The 21,956-nt window shown below is 36.2% G+C and overlaps 2 protein-coding genes across 3 annotated transcripts in view; one reads left to right on the top strand and one right to left on the bottom strand.

The window, feature by feature from the left end:
- Positions 1-469: 469 nt before the first annotated feature.
- FGFR1OP2 (FGFR1 oncogene partner 2) lies at positions 470-21,903 on the bottom strand. Of its 2 annotated transcripts, XM_010856006.1 has the most exons (7): positions 21,640-21,900; positions 13,748-13,884; positions 11,075-11,192; positions 9,872-10,014; positions 7,442-7,555; positions 4,747-4,860; positions 470-2,614 (listed from the first exon to the last, which is right to left on the bottom strand). In XM_010856006.1, the coding sequence occupies exons 2-7, from the start codon at positions 13,880-13,882 to the stop codon at positions 2,477-2,479; spliced, it is 762 nt and encodes a 253-aa protein (XP_010854308.1). In that variant the 5' UTR covers positions 13,883-13,884; positions 21,640-21,900; the 3' UTR covers positions 470-2,476. The 2 variants fall into 2 exon arrangements, with proteins under 2 accessions (XP_010854308.1, XP_010854309.1); XM_010856007.1 differs by lacking the exon at positions 7,442-7,555 and having other exon boundaries at positions 21,640-21,903.
- ASUN (asunder spermatogenesis regulator) overlaps positions 20,361-21,956 on the top strand; it is a 32,236-nt gene continuing 30,640 nt past the window's right edge. Inside the window, exon 1 of the mRNA XM_010856009.1 lies at positions 20,361-21,213. The gene's annotated coding sequence lies outside the window, so the exon portion shown is untranslated. The remainder of the gene's footprint in view (positions 21,214-21,956) is intronic.

Raw genomic sequence — 21,956 nt, 5'->3', positions numbered from 1 at the left:
GTCATTCCATGCCTCTTTCCAAGCTTCTGGAGGCATCTCATAAACCTTAGGGTTCCTTGATGTGCATAACCCTCTGCCTCTATCTTCACGTGACTTTCTCCTTGTGAGTTTCAAATCTCTTCTTTTCCTATAAGGACACTAGTCATTGGATCTAGGATTCATACAATATCCAGGAGGATCTTATCCTGAGATCCTTAAACCTGTACAGACTGTATCTGCAAATATGCTCACATCCATAGGTAGAGCAGTTAGTACCCGGACATATCACAAAAGACATTTTTAAACCCACTACAGATGATCCAAAGGTCTGCAGAATCAGCACTAAGTTGCTGGCCAGTTCCCAAGGAATACAGGTAGAAGCTGTTGCTAAGTACTAATTTTGTGGTAAGGATAAACAAACAGCCCTAAAAAAATACCTACAAGTAAGAATAAATGTAAGTATTGTTTTCAAATTAACTTGGAGACCATACCAATTTTAATTACTCATCTTTATTGATAAAATAGGTTCCTAGCAGTACATAGTCTCAGACATAAATTTAAGGGTTCTGCTTAAAAAAAAATGTATGGGATAGAACACTGTTGCTATATAATAAAGTACATGTTTTTAAACACCAAGTTCTTAAAATAATATCCAAGTAAGAAGACCAAGAATAAATTAATTCAACCTATTTATTTATAAAAATAATTATCTGTCAAGTAATGTTTTATAATAGAGCTGCCCCAACAAATTGCCTCAGACTTAATTTCAATTGTGTAACTTATTTTAATTCTGACTTGGGATAAAAACTCTATGAATGCGCCATCAAATTAAAGGATATTTTCCCAAAAACCAATAGAGAAGTTTAAAAATAAAATTTATTACTTGTTTATAAAATACCAATCAAGGCCTCTGAATGAGAAAATAAATCTGTTTAATGTTTGGGCCCATTGTCTATTCAATCAGTCTCCTCAACTATTCCAAACTTAAGATAAAAAAATTCTGAAGTGAAAAGCAGTTTTTAATTTTACCATTTATGAAATTATACATAAAAGTTACCATGTGATTATTAACAAATTATACACTCCAAAGTAGAATGTTCTATCATGCATATTTTAATATATATTCAATATAAATGAGTACAGTATATTTAATAGTATTTGACATTCTTACCTTTTTTCTATAATCATCACGAAATATGAAAATTTTAGATTTTGATTGATGTCACCACATTTCTATTTCTAGTGGCTTTTAAAAACTTACATATTGGACATACATTTTGTAAAAAATAAAACAAATACTTATAAATCCAGATTTCCCCCTCTTCCCCTGGCACTCCCCAACCCTTTGACTGAAAGGTTACAAGAAATATCTTTTGCTTATGTTTATGAAAACCAGATGGAGCTTTAGACCTAGCAAAAAAATTTATTTTAATTTACTATTTCTGTATCTCTTAAGAGCAATTACTTAAAAAAAAAAAAAGGGTTCTGAGGCAGAGCAATTCCCAATTTACTGTGAAATTACCATACCTAGCTTGCTATATCAAACATTTCAACTGTTAGCTAAATGAGCTACATAATATCCTTAAAGATCAACCAGAGAAGAGAAAAATCTCATCTTCATTACTGATTTAGAGCCAAAACTTATTCAAAGAAGTAGTTTAACCTACTAAATATGTCTCTTATAAGCTCTTCTTTCTTAGAAAGTAGTATTCCTTCTCTTTCATTCCTGAAATGATATCTCATGTACTTAAGCAAGTCATGGACAAGTGTCAGCTCATTATGATGATAAATGAGCTCAAATTAAATTATCTCTTTTATTTATGGTGCATATAAAACATTCCTAACAGCCTTTTAAACTGAACTTTGTTTGACAAAAATTTAAATTAATGAGAAGGTCGATAGGCAATCATTAAAGCTGAAGTCTCATGGTACATAAGCTATTTGTTAACTTTCACCAAATAGGAAGAAAATAATTCAGTATGATGATTTTTCCATTCACAATACTGTGGCAAAATTTGTATATTAAAATTGGGATTTTTTTTATGAATTCCAAGACATTTGTTGGGAATATTCATGTTTATCTAAATGTCAACTGAAAGCCAACAGCACTGCTGAAAGCTCTTGTTAGGTTCAGTAGTTGCTGTGAAAATCTTTAATTCTGCCAATTACATTTAATTGGCAGAATTACAAAATTCTTGTAATTCAAATTTTGTAATTTTGTAATTATAAAAATTACAAAAATCTTGTTCACCAATTAACAAAGGCTTAATTTCTACTTTTCAATTATATTTGGAATAAAGTCTATGACCATTAACTATGTATTTTCTCATTGCTATCTTTTAAATGTCCTTGCCAGTGCACTGTACATATTACAGAAAAACAAAACAAAACAAAGGGTAACTTGAGATGGATTTTGCTGTTAATTCATTCACTTAACAAGCCAGTCCCAGTGAGTGTGCTGGAACCTTGTAAGAAGTTCACAGATTTAAAAAGCTCTTCAGCTCTTCCTCAGACTGAGGTCACTACTGGTTACTAATGCTGACAAAGATGTACTTTCTGACACATCCTCTTTCCTAAGGTTCAAAAATGATTCTCGAGTTATTTGAAGAATCTCTCTCAAGCCTTTATTTTCTTGCTATAAGGAAGGAAACAAAAAAAAGCAGTCAGCACGGTGGCTATAATAGTAAAAACATATCTTAAGAAAAACCAAACATATGAAGGTATGATAAATAAAAGCAAGTACTGTAACTGGCAGAAATGTATTAAATCAGTGGGTCCCCAACCTTCTTGCCAACAGGGACCAGTCTCATGGAAGACAATTTTTCCATAGGCTGGAGGCGGTGGGTGGGAGGAGGGAAGGAGTTGGTTTCAGGATGATTCAAGTGCATTACATTTATTGGGCCCTTTATTTCTATTATTGTTATTACATCAGCTCCACCTCAGTTCATCAGGCAGTGGATCTTGGAGGTCAGGAAACCCTGTATTAAATGATATATGCCTTTACCAACTTGAATCCAGAGAACAGTTTTTTAAAGAGGTAGGGATTACGTGTTCAGTGTCTTCCACCACTGTGAAGGCTTTTTATTTATGCAGCTTCAATTACAGAACTTCAGAAACTGCCTTATTTTATAACACAGTATATATAGATGAAGAGGAGCTTTCCTGGTGGCTCAGTGGTAAAGAATCTGCCTGCAATGCAGGAAACGTGGGTTTTAACCCTTGGGTTGGGAAGATCCTCTGGAGTGGTAAATGGCAACCCACTCCAGTATTCTTGCCTGAAGAATTCCATGGATAAATGAGCCTGGTGGGCTACAGTCCATGGGGTCTCAAAAGCATCAGACACAACCGAGCACTTAAACAATGACATAGATGAAGAAAATAACATCTAGATTTTTATTTGTGTAAACTCAGAAAGTCTGTGAATAAAACCCTGGGGCTAACACCTCTTAGTACTTTAATACTTTTATTATTTTCCATGATAGCATGGAATTCAGGGCAAGCCTGGTTTGCTTTCCTTGTGGGGATTTAACAGCAGCAGGCTGGCTGAATATATTGTGCTGTTTTTTAAGAAGGAAAGTAAGCGACCAAATTGAGCACTAGTAAATGACTTTGCCCTTATCTTCTAGATTAGCTACTGTAAGTCCATGGGGTTGCAAAGAGTTAGACATGACTGAGTAACTGAACTACTGTAAGAAATTTTTAGACATTTAAAAATAACTATCATAATTTATTCTCTACAGCCTTGTCTTTCTTTCTAAGTTTCAATGGTATAAAGCAGGCATCAGCAAACTATGGCCGGAATTGAGGCCTGTTATTGTACATTAAACTGTACTGGAACACAGTTGACTCCAATCTTATTTTGTGTGTGTATGGCTGGTTTTTCGTTTCAGTGGCAGAGCTGAGTACCTACAACAGAGACTGCCTGGTTTTCAAAGCTGAAAAGATTTATTATCTGGCCTTCTACTGAGAAAGTTTGTTTGCCTTAGTCACAAAGAATGAGAGAATTTTGTACGGTTATAAAAATCATTTTTGGTCCCCTATAACCAATTTCTCCACCATGATTTCAAAATGAAGGTTTTAAAATTATAAAGGGCACCTCTTCTACCAATTTGAGCTATTCAACAATGGTGCTTTTGCTACCACAGAATAAAGGACAGATGCGATAAAAGCTTTTATGTGAAGTGTTAGTTGCTCAGTTGTGTCTGATTGTTTGCGACCCCATGGACTGTAGCCCTCCAGGCTCTCTGTCCATGGGATTTTCCAGGCAAGAATACTGGAGTGGGTTGTCATTCCCTTTTCCAGTGGATCTTCCGACCCAGGGATTGAATTGAGGTCTCCTGCATTGCAGGCGGATTCTTTACCATCTGAGCCATCAGGTGGTAAGAAAGTTTTTATATCCCTAGAAAAATACAAGTGGCCAAAGAATATTATTTGTGGATTAAAAAGAAGTTCCCCCTGCATCATTGTGATCTCTGATAAAAGAGATAGTTTAACAAATTACTAAGCTGAAGAATTATATTCACCTAATAACAGAAGCAACACAGGATCAAAAAGTCAATTTTCTCAGTGACTGGTATAAGTTTATTACTGATCTTTGACTCCTACATTACTTTATAAATGGTCTTGCATTATACACCCAAATAACCAGTACCCAGATTAGGAAAAAGAACATTACTAGCATCCCAGAAAGTAAATATTTAAAAATGAGATATATTTTCTGGCATAGATCTTTGTACAAATAGTTTTCACCTACATGTGCTAACTTACTTCAAGTTGAAATATTCGTTCCTGTTCCTTGCAACCCTGTTGCTCATCAATTTCAATGGCTTTCCTCATTACTGCTGCCATTTCAGTTATCTGGTCAACATGTGCTTGTAATTCCTAAAAAAAAAGGAGATGGAAGCTGTAAATCAATGAAACGCTTAAAAAAAAAACTCTTCTTTTTATAAAATCTACATTACTACTTGATATGAATGTTAATACCTTTACACTGCCATTTAACATAAACTTAATATATCAAACAGGTATTTACAAGACTGTTGACTGAAGATAAATGTCCTTGTGAAGTCAGATTTCTGTTAGGACTAGATTAAGGATAAGCAGCACAAGATATCTAAACCCACGAACAGGAAAAATACTCATTTCACATTCCTCTCACCACAAATGATCAGCAACATTTTCTTTTTCGTACCTACATGCCCCATGACCAAACTAATGGGAAAGATACACATTCAATATCTATTCCTTCCTGAAGTCTTCATGATTTATAAATATATCCTATGTTATCCATCCCTAAAAACTGATCTCAATTCAATCTAGAATCTTTTCCAGACTATCATCTTCACTGACAGCAGGACCTATACATTGCTTGTGTTTCCCTATTATTTAATGTTAGGTATATAATAGATGATATCTTCTTCCCTTCGCTCAGTAGTGTCCGACTCTTTGTGACCCCATGGACAGTAGCCTACCAGGCTCCGCCGTCCATGGGATTTTCCAGGCAAGAATACTGGAGTGGGCTGCCATTTCCTTCTCCAGGGGATCTTACCAATCCAGGGATCAAACCCAGGTCTCCTGCATTGCAGACAGATGCTTTACCGTCTGAGCCACCAGGGAAGCCCAATAGATGATAAGTATTGAGTAAATAATAAGTACTGAATAAAATGAACAGAGTTCTGCTTTTTTTATTCTTTTTTGCACACCTATGGTGTGCAAGCACTATACTAGGTGAGAGGAATGGGAACATTTCTGTTAAGAGAAATGTTAACAGAAATGTTCCCTGATTCCAAAGAGCTTACAGTTAATGAAATGAGATGAACGAAAGGTTTTGTAATTTCTCTGTTGTTTATAATCAGCAGGGACACAAGACTAATACTTTTTTAAATGAATAACTTCTATAGACCATTGCTCACTGGCAACTGAGGCTTACTCTGTTATACTAAGGCCAAAACTTAAATATAGAAGTTGACAGTTTCCCACATAAACATGCAGTCTCTTAAATAGTTGTATATATTCTATTTGGAAAAAGGATTTGAACAAGACTCCTCAAAACCTACAATACTAGTAAACTGTGGAAGGAATATAAATATTCAAACAGACAACAAATAGGAATATCTTTAGCAAACCACACGTTTAATATCTTAAGTAACAAAAATACAGATCCTTATATATTATTTTAATATAATCTACACAAAGCTAGTACACAGGAAGAAGGCAAAATAAATTACACTGTATAGTGCGATGCTATTTAAATTGAAATTACTTGAAGTCAAATACATTTTAAGAAATTAACAATTCAGCCCCTCAGTTGCACTGCTGACATTTAATAGCCACATGTGGCTGGTGGCTTCCAATTTGAATAGCACAGATAAAGAACATTGCCATCACTGCAGAAAGTTCTATTAGACAGCTCTGGATTAGACTATGATGGTAAGAATGATATCAAGACAAGCAACTGTCATGTCCTATAACAATTAAAAAAATAATAATTACAATCCCTCCTACCATAAAGGGAGCCTAACGTTTAAAAGCAAGTCAAGTACAGGTAACTGCAGCAGCAAGTCGGATAAGGATAATAAGTAAAAATTTTTAATACCAACAGCTTTCTCAGTTTATGATTTGATGTCTTATATGGCAACTACAAGGAAACAAATAATCATTTGCTTCTAAAATGGAAGAAAACAAGAAACTACTTTTTTCAGGACAGTCTGTTCTAACAAAACCATCATAAGAAAAAAAACCTCAATACAAACAGGAGGGTATTTTTACAGGCTGGTTCCTGGATGATCCACTTATTACAATAAGATCTTTAGGGAAGTATCATAGATCTCTTAAAAGGCACAATAGGGCAAGACCTGTGCTTTCAAAATGTTTTAAAAGCAAGAAGTGCTAGCAACAAAATCTTTGCACTCTCTTGAAATAGCATTCGAGGAAAAAAAAGACAAAACACAACAGACACAATGGAGAGGCTGCTACTATACTTAATTGTAACACCTAAACAAAGGTAATTTTATTTTATTGTGAATGCAAATTAAAGGACTATAAACTATGGAAAATCTGAATTAAAACAGTTCATTTAATTGACTAAACAAAACTTTTACAAAGCCAGATTAAAATTACTGTCAAGAAAATGTCTTTGATGTCCAGAAAGAGGTAAACCATTTGAAGCTTCCTAAAATTTTGCAGCTACAGTTAACTAGAACAACAAAATGAAAGGCTGGCCTAAAGAACCTTCTAAAGCCTGCAATTACCTAACAGGCTATGTATAATGCAATATACAGCGAATTCATGACAGATTTAAAGTTTCTACACTGAGTATTTTTGCAAGGCTATCAAAAGCATAGTGTTTTTTAAAAGCAATTTCATTTATTTGCTGATTTAATTTGGGAGAATTCAATGTAAAAGAACTTTTTAAATGCCCCCCCATCCACACCCCCAAAATTGACTGTTTTATTTAGTGTACATTCTGATTTGCTTCCAAGTGCCTCCTCTCCAGTCCATGTTGAGGTGCTTCAAGGATGTGTCGAGATGCACCAAGGAAGAATCCTTCGGAGCTGTTACGATGCACCATGTCAATCTGTAGTACAGAGTCATTATAATGTTAATACGGACAATATCCGTAATTTAAAAACTGAATGAGTGTTAGTTCATGCGAGTTAGCCAACTGTTGGAAATGTTTGTTTTTTTAAGATTTCCAAAAAGGTAGTAGTTCAAAAATAATGTAAAAATGAGTGTTTGAATGAAAATGAGTTCTCCTCAAACTTTTTATTGGCTTTTAAATGTGTGCTCAAAAACTTCTAGGTGAGGGCAGAATTCTGTTACGTAGTCTCAACAGAGCCTCTTACTCCAAAATGCTGTTAAGTGTAACTCTGTGTTTTACCCAAAAATGTGTTATAAAATTATTTTTGTGTTTAGGTGTATCAGAGCACTAGTACCTAAACATATCCTGGAAGCTCATATTTATCGTGCAAGTTTCTCTGCTCACCCATTTCTGCTTGTTAAGCCCCCAAATTAATTCGAGGCTAGATTTAGATGGATTTACTACCTTTCCTTGCCACTTTCCTAGATTCTCCTCGTGAGAACTAATCTTGCTTTCTCTAGTACTCCAGTAATAATCCAGATCTCTATTTAGGATTCATCACATCCTACCTTATGTTAGATAATCATGTTTGTATCTCTATCTCCCAATGCACTGAAAGGTCCTATGGTAGAATAATAAAACTTATTCATTCATCTCATTAGGATAACTAAGCCAGTGCAAGTGTTAATAAATATTTGTTTGAATCAAAGCATCTCCTTTTTGGGAAAAATCAAAATCACAAACATTAATATGTATTAGTTAGAATTAATAACAAGTAACTGAACTGTTATTTCATGGAAGGCAAGAATCAGCACTTAGAAGAAGAATTTCATCTGCATAATGAAAAAGGATGGCTTACAGCTATCTTAAGACATGTTTAACTTGCTAATTAATAAAACAGCTGTAATGAATGGTAAAATCTAATGTGTTTTAGAAAACATTTGCTTCTGACATAGCTGCTACCACAAGGGACTAGCTACCTTCAGTATCTTATTCTTAAGCACTTGCTTGCCAGAGTATTCTCTGTAGATCTTAAAAAATTTGTTAGGTCGTTAAACACAAGGGCTTTTTGGAATGTCTCAAGAACATACTTATTTTACCAATAATTTTAAGTCAGTTCATATTTGTACTTAAAAAAACCTCTTAAATTACATATTCAAAATAAAATGTTTTTATAATGATATTAACAATAGATACATTTTATACTCAAAAGATTGCCACTTAACAATCCAAGGTTCCTTTTGGTTAGGAGATAAATAGCATAATTACATAATATTAAAACCACATTTGTTAATTTATTATTATACTATTTGACACAAGAGCTATTACTAACTTCCTTAATATGGAAAGTTGAATTTACATGTTAAAGCAATTTACTAAATATTTGTTTTTAGTAGAATTAATAATAAAAAATACCTAAAAGCACCAAGATGGAATAAATATTTTAAAGAATCTAAAAAGTGTTTTAATAATTAAGATAAAAATACGTTGTAACAGTCAATACTTCTTAGATAACACTCGTTATAACTAATAAAAAACAGTTAGCTCATCATTATCCAATAGAGATAATGGCCTTGTAATCACAATCTATTCTAATATTTTTCACACCAGCAGTTAAAAATCAGTTTAAAATAAAATGTAAATGGTAAAGGACTATTCTATCTTTTCATAGCAGCTGCTAGCAAACACAGGAATCACAACTAGTAAGATGAACAGCAGAAACAATGTTGATTTCTAGCCAGTTCAGCTCTGTCTCTAAAAATGTTGTTGAGTGGTATGTGATGGAGGATGGGATGGGTGGGAAGGCAATATATAGCATATTGTTTCTTTTCCTCCCCCCACCCCTTGGTGCTTCCATTAATAATCAGGAGTATCTATAGTCTGGATGAATTAGCCTCATTCAGAAGACAGTCTTAAAAACAAATCTAACTTTAGCTGTTTTCAGATTTTTAAAAAGGTTTCTGGCATTTAATTTTCATTTTTGCAACATATACCAATTCACAAGTTAGAAGAAATATTTCTTTGAAGCAGGTAACATTATAATTTTGAATAATTTGAATTGAATAGACTTACCTTTATTTCCCAAATAATGTTTACTTTATGATACATATTATAAGCTACTAGGGAAAAATGGGAGTTTGAAGACTAAATCAAACAGAAAATGACACATAACATGAAAAAAATAAGGAGAAGAAGAAAATGTCAAAAAGAGAAGTATTCAATATCATGTAAGACACCTGTGATTTTTAAAAAATCTGAACACAAGTTAATTGATTGTCCTTTTTGCAAATTATATTTACAGAATGGGATTACCTTAGTGTGTTGCTCTTTTAACTTCATTATTATTCCTGGATCATCTTTTTTGCTAGCCATTAGCAATCTAAACATTTGCTCTCGATACTTGCTCATTATAAGTTCCAAGGCAGATTGATGTTCTTCCAGGGATGTACGTAATTCTATCAAGAGTAACAGCATCTTTTATTTAAACTTGAGTTTAAAATGCACAATGTATTCTCTTCTACATCACATTTTTTAAAACTTATAAAGGGGGTATTAGAATGTTTCATAAAGAAAACATGAGGTACAAAAATCTAGCCATATGGAAATAAAGGACACCAAATGGAGTCCTTTATTAGTTTTCAAAATAACCATTTTAAGCTCATTTTTTTGAGAATCACTTTAACAACTATTTACTGAACAACAACTGAGTGTCAGATCATGCTCTATATTAGGAATACCAAAAGGCCATAGAGTTCAGAGTCTAGTGGAGAAAACAAAACATAAATAATTATAACGCAATGTGGTAAAGTGCAGAGTGGAGCTCTACCCTAATACATATAAAAAGTCTGTGAGGAAAAATTGGTGGAGGCTTCACAGAAGTATAGTAGTGAGATGAATGTACATTCCTTCAGTTGAAAATAAAGGACAGGGCATTCTAAGCAGGGAGGCATGGAAGTGGATGGTATGTTCGGGACCTCGTTCAGGGTGGCAAGAGCAAAGGTCTCATGGAGAAGGGAGGTATGGAAAGAATACGAAAAAGAAGCCTTAGAGTCAGCTCTGAAGGCCTCTGAATAAGGAAACAGCATACAGTGAGGGTTCTTAAGAGAAGGAACAACATGACCAGATATGTTTTTGTAAAATCTGTCTGATGACTGTGCTGAAGATGGACTGGAGCGGAAAGAGACTGAAATCAAGGAGACCAATGAGAATACTTCAGGCCGGAGACTATAAACACCTAAGCTAGGGGCCAAAGCGGTGGGACTGCAGAATGAAACTGAGTTATTTCACAGGTAATAATTTCAGTGGTACAAATGGATATTGAAGGTGAGAGCCTAAGATGATTCCAAGTAAGGCAGACAGACAGAAATATATGTAATTGAAGCATAATGGACTAGAAAAAGTAACTTTAACTGGCTATTTTCCCATTTAAAAAATATTAACTGATCTGAATTCAATAGTGCAATTGGAGATTAAAGCTCACTTTTGATATGCTATAACAGTGATAATATAGCTTGCCTTTGTTCTCTTGTTGCAATTCTCTGATTTGTCTGTTTTCTTGCTGGATTCCCATAACTAATGTGGACCGTGGCCGATGTCTTGCAACTTCATTAAGTTCTTGAATTTCTTCTTGATACTAATGAAAAGATTTTTTTTTCAAGATGTAAGAAAATATATTTGAAAATACGTATCTTACATATGTGTATATATGTGTGTACATTTCGTAAAGAATTTTTACAGCTCAACAATAAAAAGAACCCAATTAAAAAAATGGGCAAACGACTAATTTCTGAGGATGCAATGGACATCATGGTGTCTAAAGTTAACAATACTATATTATATATTTGGAATTTTCTCACCACATACAGTAATTACATACAGTAATTATGTGAGGTGACAGAAGTATTAACTAACCTCATGGTTAGTAGGTAATGTTCCACAATATATACATGTGTGTTGTATACCTTAAACTTACACAATGTTGTACATCAAGTATATCTCAATAAAGCTAAAAAAAATGGGCAAAGGATTTGAAGAGACATTTCTCTAAAGATGATACACAAACACATGTATATGTTTTTGTGGTCAATATAACACATGAAGATACTTAACATCTTTAGTCATTAAGGAGACACAGCTCAATATAACAAGGAGATAGCACATGACAGCCACCAGGATGACCTTAGTCAAAAAACAAGTAATAACGAGTTTAACAGAGGATGTGCAGAAATTGCTAACGCCTATATATTGTTGACAGGAATGTAAAATGACGTAGCTGTTTTGGAAAACAGACAGGCAGATCCTCAAAAAGTTAAACACAGAGGTATAAGACCCTTCTATTCTACAGCTAGGTATATACCCAAGAAAACTGAAAATAGATGTCCACATAGAAATGTATACACAAGTATTCACAGCAGTATTATACATAATTGCCCCAGAAGAAAAACAATCCAAATGTTCACCAACCAATGAATAGAAAAAGACAAGGTGCTATATCCTTACAATGTATTAATATTTAGCAATAAAAAGGAATGAAGTACTGATACATACTAGAACACAGATGAAACTTGAAAACTTTAAAAAACCAGTCACAATAAGTCACATACAGTACTATTCCATTCATATAACATGTTTAAAACAGGCAAACCTATAGACCAACAGATTCATGGTTGCCAGGAACCAGGGAAAGGGAGACTTAGGGAGCAGCTCTAGGGATAATGAAGTGTTCTAAAATTAACAGTGATTATGGTTGCAGAGCATGTGAATATACTAAAATTCAATCAACTGCACCCTTCAAAAGGGTAAACTGTAGGGGACCTCCTTGGTGGCCCAGTGGTTAAAACTCCACACTTCCAGCAGATGTGGGTTTGTTTTGTGGTTGGGGAACTAAGATCCAGCATGCCATGTGGTGCAGCCAAGAAATTTAAAAATAGGGTAAATTTTATGGTATGATTCTTAACTCTGGTTGTCAACCTCCCCCCCCGCCCTTTTTACAACTCAATACAAGATATGTATGTTCACTGGAATGCATGAGTCAAGCTAGACAGGGAGGTATGTAAAGTGTTTAGGGCAGAAGAGTTGCAAAACAAAATATGGGGCTGGCCAAAAAGTTCAGGCTTTCCCATAAGATGTCATGAACTTTTTGGCTAATCCAATAGGTAAACTTGCTTCACTTTTTCAGCAGCTTTGTTAAAATCAGTACCCCCAGGTTGCTGCTTCCTTTTACAAAAGAGATGTGCTTCACGAGAGTACGCTATAAATATATATTTTCCTACAGTGATTTCCATCATAGTTTCAGAGATTCTATAGTTCTCTTAAAGTTAAAATCTTAACTTAAAGTTAAAATCAAAAGAGGGCTTAAAATAGTAGTTCAACTTCACAGCCCACTGGAAAGTTCTTATACACAATGGTAAGGATAACAAGAAGTGAAGCCCTTTTCATTTCTTCCTTAATTGGCAGCAGTAAATGAAAAATAAGGTAGCAAGTATAAATGAATAGGGCTTCTCAGGTGGCTCAGTGGTAAAGAATCCATCTGCCAATGCAGGAAATGCAAGTTCAATTCCTGGGTTGGGAAGATCCCCTGGAGGAGGAAATGCAACCCACTCCAGTATTCTTGCCTAGAAAATCCCATGAACAGAAGAGCCTGGTGGGTTATATAGTCCATGGTGTTGCGAAGAGTTGGACACGACTGAGCATGCACACACACACAAATGCAGTAACTGCAAAAGGTGAAAACAAGATACTGCTTTGCATCATCTTCAAAAACTATTATTAAACAGCACCACCAAAATATTCTTATAAAAATATTTCTACATTATAAAAATAGCAGACAGAACAAAATATGAGTCACTATTAGTAAAATATATTATCTTGTCTTTGTCAAATGTATTTAGACCTAAAAAAATTCATGTTATTTTCCAAACTCAAATCTGCATCACTGTAGGAAATTAAGTGATCAAATCTACAAGTTTTAGAAGATATATATATATAGACACATACATGTCAGTTGACCTTGACAAAATTATATTTCAATCTAAAGTAAACTAAAACACACAAGTCAAGCTACTTTTAAACTTCAGAAAACATTAAAAATAAAATACTAGTTAAGCAGAAGTTTGTACTAAAAGCAACACACAAATGTCAATGACTGTCTTTTAAAAATAGAATAAACAGGGGAAAAAAAAATCAAACCTGCTTCATAGCTTCTACTCGCTTGTTGAGAGCTGTGGTTTGCTCAATCAAAGATTCTGCTGCATCGTCGTGGTCTCTCAACCTTTCAACAAGGGCTTTAGCATCAGCAAGTGCCTTCTCAATGGTGCAACTCATTTCTAAAGGAATACATAGGATTAAAAATGAAAAACATTCAAAAGAAAGCTGGCATATCAATCTTATTTTTAGTTCCACTTTAACACACATTATGCTTAAGCTACATTTGTTAGCGAATCGTTCACTGTCTCAGCATGAAAAACATCCAAGAACACCTGTGGTTTTGATTCTGTTAAGATGGAACAAACTTAAAAGTAAATTTATAACATTCAAAAAATTATACACAACATATATAAATATATAAAATTATATATTACATATATACACATATGTGTATATATATATATATATAAAGTTTGAGAACAAAATCAGAATGTATTTAAAACACCTTAAATATACAGTGGGGACAAAAGTGTACATTCACTAAATACATTTTGTTATATAGACTCCTCTATCCATAGGATTCTTCAGGCAAGAATAGTGGAGTGGGTTGCCATTTCCTTCTGCAAGGGATCTTCTCAACCCAGGGATCAAACCCATGTCTCCTGCGACTCCCACATTGTAGGCGGATTCTTTAGCGCACTGAAGAACTGATGCTTTTGAACTGTGATGTGGGAGAAGACTCTCGACTTGCACTGCAAGGTGATCAAATCAGTCAATCCGGAATATCCACTAGGAGGACTGATGCTGAAGTTGAAACTCCAATACTCTGGCCACCTGATGGGAAGAACTGACTCACTGGAAAAGACCCTGATGCTGGGAAACATTGAAGGCAGGAGGAGAAGGGGACGACAGAGGATGAGATGGCTGGATGGCATCACCGACTTGATGGACATGAGTTTGAGCAAGCTCCGGGAGTTGGTGATGAACAGGGAAGCCTGGCATGCTGCAGTCCATGGGGTTGCAAAGAGTCGGATAAGACTGAGCAACTGAACTGAATGTTATATAGAAACTGTGCTCTTCATGAGGGCAATCCCTATCTTGCCATTTGTGAAAAAAGGTCATTTTATTATTTCGTATTCTACAGTCAGTGACTGTCAGGTCTCTGACCATACGACCCTTCCTAGCCTCTGCTTGGTCAGGTGACCTCAGACACCACCCACAAACGTACACTACTAACCAGCCAAAGCGGCCTCTACGTGTCATGCTACGCTAAAGGATCAACCTCCTTCTGGAGGAACTTCAGCTTCTCATATAAAAATTCTTAATAATTCTAACTCTTGCACTTTCCTTAGTAAATGGCAAAGGAAGTGTTAACTTAGAACAACACTGGCCATTATGGAAAACTTCTGATATGTTAAAATCAATAACTAAAATGTATAAAAGGAGCTGAAAAACTAGGAGACAAAACATAACACAGCCAATAGTTAGCTTCTTCAACTGATATGCTGAAACCTCAAAACAAAATTTTTATTTTAAAATCTCTCAAAAACTTTTAACATTCTGACACTTATCACTCTTGAATTTTTCTCTTTCTACTGTTTTGCTTTATTTTCTGTTAATATATGAGCCACCCTTTAAGATTTTCTCAAAAAATAAAATTACCTTGTAATGTTTCTATGTCATAAGCCAAATCTATAGCAATTAAATTAAAACTCAGGTGTAGAACAAAGTTAAGGGCTCTAATTAAGGATTTTCACCAAGTTTAGGAAGACAGAATTTGCTACAGAATATAGGTCTTCTTAAGATACTACTACATGGGACTCGTTAGGTTAATTGTTAGCCCCTCAGATTCAGAAAAATGCAGCAAGAGATTTAAATAACCCAACTGTGTAACATTTTAAAAGAAATAAAATACAACACATCCCACCATTTTAGCAGGCTTTCATTAAGATTATATCTAGCAAAGATTCAAAATTGCAAACTAAATAAAGATGAAAAAAGATTCAAACAGCATTCGTGGTTGTACCCAACAGCTGAAGCAGAGAGTATGTTGTCCTGTTTTTATAAACAGGTTCAAAGCTGAATAAGAAGATTTAATCAAAATAAAACTGCCAATTTATAAAATGTTCACTATATGACCAGACATTTCCAGAGAGCTTTAAGAATTAAGTTGGAAATTAATACAACTTCTGTCTCTCTAGATAAAACAACCAAAAGATTTGTCTTCAAAGATTTAGGAGATTTAGATAAGGGCACTTCAAAATACAACAGCAAAAGGGCCACTAAAGGAACCAATTCTTACTATAGGTTAAAACATGAAAGGACAGTCATTAAAATCTAAGATGTCTTCCAACAAGGCCTTGCCCTTCTGGAATTACCTAAAATTAGAGCTAGGCAATAATACAGCTTTCTCATTTATATGGGGGTCACTAAATCTCTATGAGTGACGGAGTGTTAGTCGCTCAGTTGTGTCCGACTCTTTGTGACCCCACAGACTGTAGCCCTCCAGGCTCCTCTGTCCATGGGATTCTCCAGGCAAGAATACTGGAGTGGTTAGCTACTTCCTGACCCAGGAACTGAACCCGGGTCTCCTGCATTGCATATTCTTTACCATCTGAGCCACCAGGGAAGCCCCCATATCTCCATATCTCCCATCAATTCCACTAACTACAGAACATCAGATTTTTTAGAGTAAAATTACATTTAAAAACAGAAAAAAATGTCTTACAGTAAAAATAACTGGTTGCAACAGATGTTGAAAGAAAATAAAAAAGCAAAGTCTAGAGAAAGCTGTCACCCCACTCCAGTACTCTTGCCTGGAAAATCCCATGGACGGAGGAGCCTGGTAGGCTGCAGTCCATGGGGTCGCGAAGAGTCAGACATGACTGAGTGACTTCACTTTCACTTTTCACTTTCATGCATTGGAAAAGGAAATGGCAACCCACTCCAGTGTTCTTGCCTGGAGAATCCCAGGGACGGGGGAGCTTGGTGGGCTGCCGTCTATGGGGTTGCACAGAGTCGGACACGACTGAAGCGACTTAGCAGCAGCAGCAGCAGAGAAAGCTGTAAAAGATTTGAGAGAAGTTTATCTTGATTTAACAGAAAAACTCAGGTATGAGGATCTTGACATGTAAATGTCCCAACATGTAAATGACATTATTGGGACTAATATCAGAAGAAACCTCTTTATGCTTTGTAATAACATGACATCTACAAACAATAGCTAGGATGTTTCCAAATAAAATGCACTGAAGTTCCCACACAGCATGAGGTGACAGGTGACCGAATACCTATACTGTAATTCAGTAAGCTGCCCTCTCCCCATAAGCTATGCTCTCAGAATTCTGTGGGCAAAGGAATCTGTAGATTAACTGAAACAGAGCCCTGATCTAGATGCAATCTTTTCAGATAATGATAAATCTTTCTTTCTGAAATATGAAAAAGTTAAGCTGTGTCTGGGGTTACCAACTTGACAACAGGTTAGACAGGGAGATATACGGGCTTCCCTGATGGATCGGACGGTAAAGAATCTTACCTATCCTCAACGTTTTGCCTTTATCTTTAGTTCAATTGCTGTTTATTTGCATGTGTGGAAGATATCTAATTGTATTTTCCTTTTCTCATAGAGACAACCAATTGTCTCATTTCCCATTTTTTGGACAGTACATTTCACCCCCACTGAATTTTACGGCCACATCTGTTGTATGTTTTCTCAATAAATGTATTGGTATGTTTCTGAGCTCTCTATTTCTGGATCTATTTATCTATCAGTACGCTGCCTCAGCTGTTAGATTCCAACTGTTGGTAGCTTTCTGAACCTAAGGGATACAACCTTATACCGAATCTTGCTCACTGGGATAACTGTTATCCCCATTTTATCAATGAGGAAACAGACTCAGGACTTGAACAGAAAGGAGCAGACTGACAGCACCATGCAGCAAGGAAGGAGCCAAGAGACTACCAGAAATAGAACTTCTGATCCCAGTCTAGGGATGTTCATGAGCCAAGATGGCTCTCCAGGGCTCTGCCTGCCTCTATCTATATAAAAACTACCGTGGTGTCCTGGGTGGAAAAACAAAGCAAATTCCTTGATGCTACTCCACCAATGAGACTTCCAAAATATTATATAAACTGCATTTCAAACCAGCTGTAGAAAATAAATGGAAGTGTAAACGAAGATGAAAAAATAACAAATTTCTAATATCCTCCCTCATAACCAATAAGAAGCCTAGCACTTATTTTAACCAGTCATCACAGTTAATCTGTAAGACTGTTAAAAAAAAGAAAACAGGCCCCAAATGGAGTCACTTATGCTAAGCCCCATATCATCAAACCAAGACTTAACTTACAGTTTTGGCCTCTTCCAGAAATGGAACCTTAAATCACTCAATCAGGAATCACTGTGAGGTCGCTTGCCTGACAGACCCCTGCCATCCCCTAAAGGAAAGTGACCTTGTCACATCCAACCTGCTTTTTGCTAGTATAACTTCCTTGTTCCTTTTCCTGTAACAGTGTCTCATTTTGTACAGCTCCTTGGAACTCCCTTCTGCTAGGTGGGGTGCTGCCTGATTCATGAACTGTTGAACAAAGCCAAAAAGATTTTTAAACTTTACTCAGTTGAATTTTGTTTTTTACCAAGACCAACTAGGCTTTTTAAAACTATAATTAACATCCACTTAAAAAAACATTCTCTAGATTGCATAATGAAATACTCCTATCAAAATGAACTACATTTAAAATCTGTTTTGTAACTATAAAAACTTATTTATTCAGGGGAAGTGTTAGCTACTCAGTCATGTCCAACTCTTTGTGACCCCATGGACTGTAGCCCACCAGGCTCCTCTGTCCCTGGGATTCTCCAGGCAAGAATACTGGAGTTGGTGGCCATTCCCTTTTCCAGGGGATCTTCCCAACCTAGGGATGGAACCTGGGTCTCCTGCACTGCCAGCAGATTTTTTACCATCTGGGTCACCAGGTAAGCCCAATTCTATTCAGGGTAAAGAATTATAAAAAGCAGGTAATTAAAAGCATACTTTTATTAGCATTTTAGATAAGCAGTGACATAAAATTTCTAAGAATCTGCATGTTTATTTCCTGTATGTGAAACCACAGAAAAGTTTAAAATATTTTATAATATGCATTTACTTTGCCACATTTTTGGAAACCACTGTGCTTCTCTCCCTCCCCGAGTCCTCCCTTTTCGTTGGTAACTGCAGTGGGAGGAAGATTTGTTTTCCCATTCTCCAACAAGTTTTAAATTAAAAAAAAAAAAACTCCAATTAAAAAAAAAAGATATTCTCAATTTATGTTTTTAAGTGTGCATCTTAACTAGTCAAACTTAACTAGTGTACTTACTTACATTATCTTCTACAGGTAGGTTCAAATTGCAGGTAAAAATTTTTTAAAGCAGTTCCTGGTCCTACTCTCCTCCACCCTCCGCCCCCCTCCCCCATGTTAAGCACATTCTCGCCCACTCTACCAACCAAAGATATTTGCAGTCAGACTCCTGGCAGAGCGTTCAGAACATTCTGCTGCTGATAAAAACCACCACCCACCCAAGAAAGAAACTGCCAGCTGTTTACTTTTAGACTTTGGTTAAGAAAAATTTAAAGAAATTAAAATCATTCTTCTTTCTCCTTTATCCACAAATCCATTATCCTATACCCGGAACCACAGAGAAATACTGTGACCACTGACATACCACAGATGTGTCTATAAATGTCAACAATCTAGTTTAAAAATTTTTATTGTTCGGGCAGGTGCCTCTAAAGTTACTTTGTAGAAAATATTAACTGTCACCCATGGAGGTACAAAAATGAAAGGCATAGTTATGGTTTTCTTAGAAATTTACAGAGATCAAGGAGAAAACATGTAAATTATAAATTATGTACTTTTAAAAAGCACCTTACACACATGTCACTGTATTTGAAAGCACAAACATTTTTCAATATCCTTGAAAATAATGGAATGAACACATTTAGAGTTTTATGAAGCAGCTTTTTGAAGAAGATGAATTTTTAAAGTTAGAAGAAACAGAATTTGAAAGCAAGGACACAGGTGAAGTTTTATTTTTTTTTTAATTACATGTTTCCTTGGAATTGTGACTAAATATAAGTTCATATACATGTATGTTCAAACAAGTATGACAATTTAAGAAGAAACTAATCTAGCCTAAACCAGTTATTTCTAACCTATGGCCAAGGAATCACTGGAAGGGTGGCACAGATGTACATGCACTAAGCATGGTCTGTAGTCTAAATATTTCTCTCGTACCTATATATCCCACCAGTTTTAATAGACAGAGACTGCTAATAATAAAATACAAAATCATGTAAAAGCATAATAGCTTCGTGCCACGATGCACAATCTCAACTAACAGATACTAAAAATACAATTACTTGTGTGTTAGTGGTACAGAATTCCTCATACTCAAAACTGGTCAGCGTTTTTTAAACTAATATATAAGGTTCCTCTGGCTCTAAAATTCTACATTTTTTGAGGATGCTAAGGACTCCTACTTGATGAATCTTCAGAACTATTATATTATAAATGGGGTTTCCCAGGTGGCTCAGTGGTAAAGAATACACTTGCCAATGCAGGGGACTTGGGTTAAATCCCTGGGTCAGGAATATTCCTCTGGAGTAGGAAATGGCAATCTGCTCCAGTATTCTTGCCTGGAAAATTTCAGAAACAGAGGAGACTGGGGGACTATAAACCACAAGGCTACTAAGAGTTGGCCAGTGAACAACTAAGCACGCACACTCACATTATAAATAAGTATACACATGTATATATTAATACAAATAATGCCTGCTATGTGCCAAGCAATGAATTAACTTTTGCTACAAAGATGAGTAGGATGTGATTCCAGACTCAAGCTCAAATTGGCACGAGACAAGATACCTGAATAAATAATGTTATACAATCTAAAAGTTCTGTAGAAATACTGTTTCAAATGCTTTGGGAGAGCCAGTGGTACTATCAGTATCACCTGGGGGAGCCGGAGAAGACAATGGTCTATGAATTAGATTTTGATAGGTGGTTTTATAAAAAGGAAGAGGAAGCATTCAGGACAGATGGTACAGCACATACAAAGGCAGAGAGCTGTAAAAGTGCTTGGCGTGTTTGGACAACAGCAGTCTGGCGTGAACGAATATTGAGGTACTGGCAATATAAAACAGAAAAGGTAAAAATGGATTGGGACAGACAGTAAAAGGCGCTATGTGATACGCTTAACAAATAGGACTTAATTCTGTCAGCGGTAAGGTTATTGAAAAAGTTTCAAGAAAGGATTGACATAAACAGATTTGTATTTCAGAATGGTAACCAGGGGAGGAGGATGGTGGGGAAATCATCTGGTTTTGAAAGAAGAAATAGCACAGTGCAGTACAAGCGGAAATACAGTCAAGGATGAGCCTTGGGTTTCTAATGCAGACAACTGGATGGATACCAGTACTATTATCCCAGACCGGATACAGAAGAAAAGTAAGATGAAAACCAAGAAAAAGGTAGGATTCTTCAGAGGGCAGTTTAAAGACAGTTGGTTATCCGCGAAGAGAACTAGGAAGAGTAATATTTCTTGAAGGGTGGTTTCAAGAAAGGGAATGGTTCTTACGTAAAGAGGTAAATTGAAACCTGAAAAGGAACCCTCTTCCATCCCGGCAGACAACCCCCACCCGGCCCCGCCAACGGTGAGCTGCCAGGTGGGCTAGGCAGGGAGAAAACAGAGAACAGAGGTGTGTCCACACGGGTTAGGGCCAAGGCTTTTCATCGAACTTTCTGCACCTGAGTTCCGGAAAGAGGTGCTTAGAGCTGAGAACAGGAAGTACCGCGCCCAGGAACGGGCAGCCGGTGGTTCAAAAGGTGGTGCAAAAGGGGAAGGAAAGCCTACGACTCGCTACGCCCGCTCGTCTCCCAGGATTGATTCCACTTACTCTGGTCTCAATCCCTCGCAGCCGTCAGCTGTGGCGGTTAGGACTCAAAGCCTCTGCCAACAGGGACCTATGCACTCAAGGGAAGACACTCCTCCCGCCTGTTCAGCTTCCTCAGCGAGCAGACGCAGAACCCAGAACAGGCAATGCAGGGCTGGCTGCGGGGATCCAGGGGTTCGTCCCCATCACTGGCAAGGAGAAAACCTCCGGCGACCGCCTCCGACCAGCGCTCTCAAAGCGCTTTAACCTCGCGAGACTTCCTTCCTCGCGTAACGGTGGGGGGTTGGGAGGTGGGGGGCAGACCTCAGCGATTTATTTGA

This window comes from Bison bison, unplaced genomic scaffold (assembly GCF_000754665.1).
Source record: "Bison bison bison isolate TAMUID 2011002044 unplaced genomic scaffold, Bison_UMD1.0 scf7180017864370, whole genome shotgun sequence".
NCBI classification, from domain to species: Eukaryota; Metazoa; Chordata; class Mammalia; order Artiodactyla; family Bovidae; genus Bison; species Bison bison.
Note: the sequence above shows the minus strand (reverse complement) of the source record. Positions and strands in the feature narration are given on the sequence as shown.

Excerpts from the sequence above, each read along its gene's own strand:
- FGFR1OP2 (XM_010856006.1), bottom strand. The coding sequence starts at position 13,882 with ATGAGTTGCACCATTGAGAAGGCACTTGCTGATGCTAAAGCCCTTGTT. Across the intron at positions 10,015-11,074 it reads ATTGCAACAAGAGAACAAAG|AATTACGTACATCCCTGGAA; the intron begins GCAAGCTATATT and ends TACTCTTGATAG. Across the intron at positions 2,615-4,746 it reads AACGAATATTTCAACTTGAA|CAAGAAAATAAAGGCTTGAG; the intron begins GTAAGTTAGCAC and ends CCTTCCTTATAG.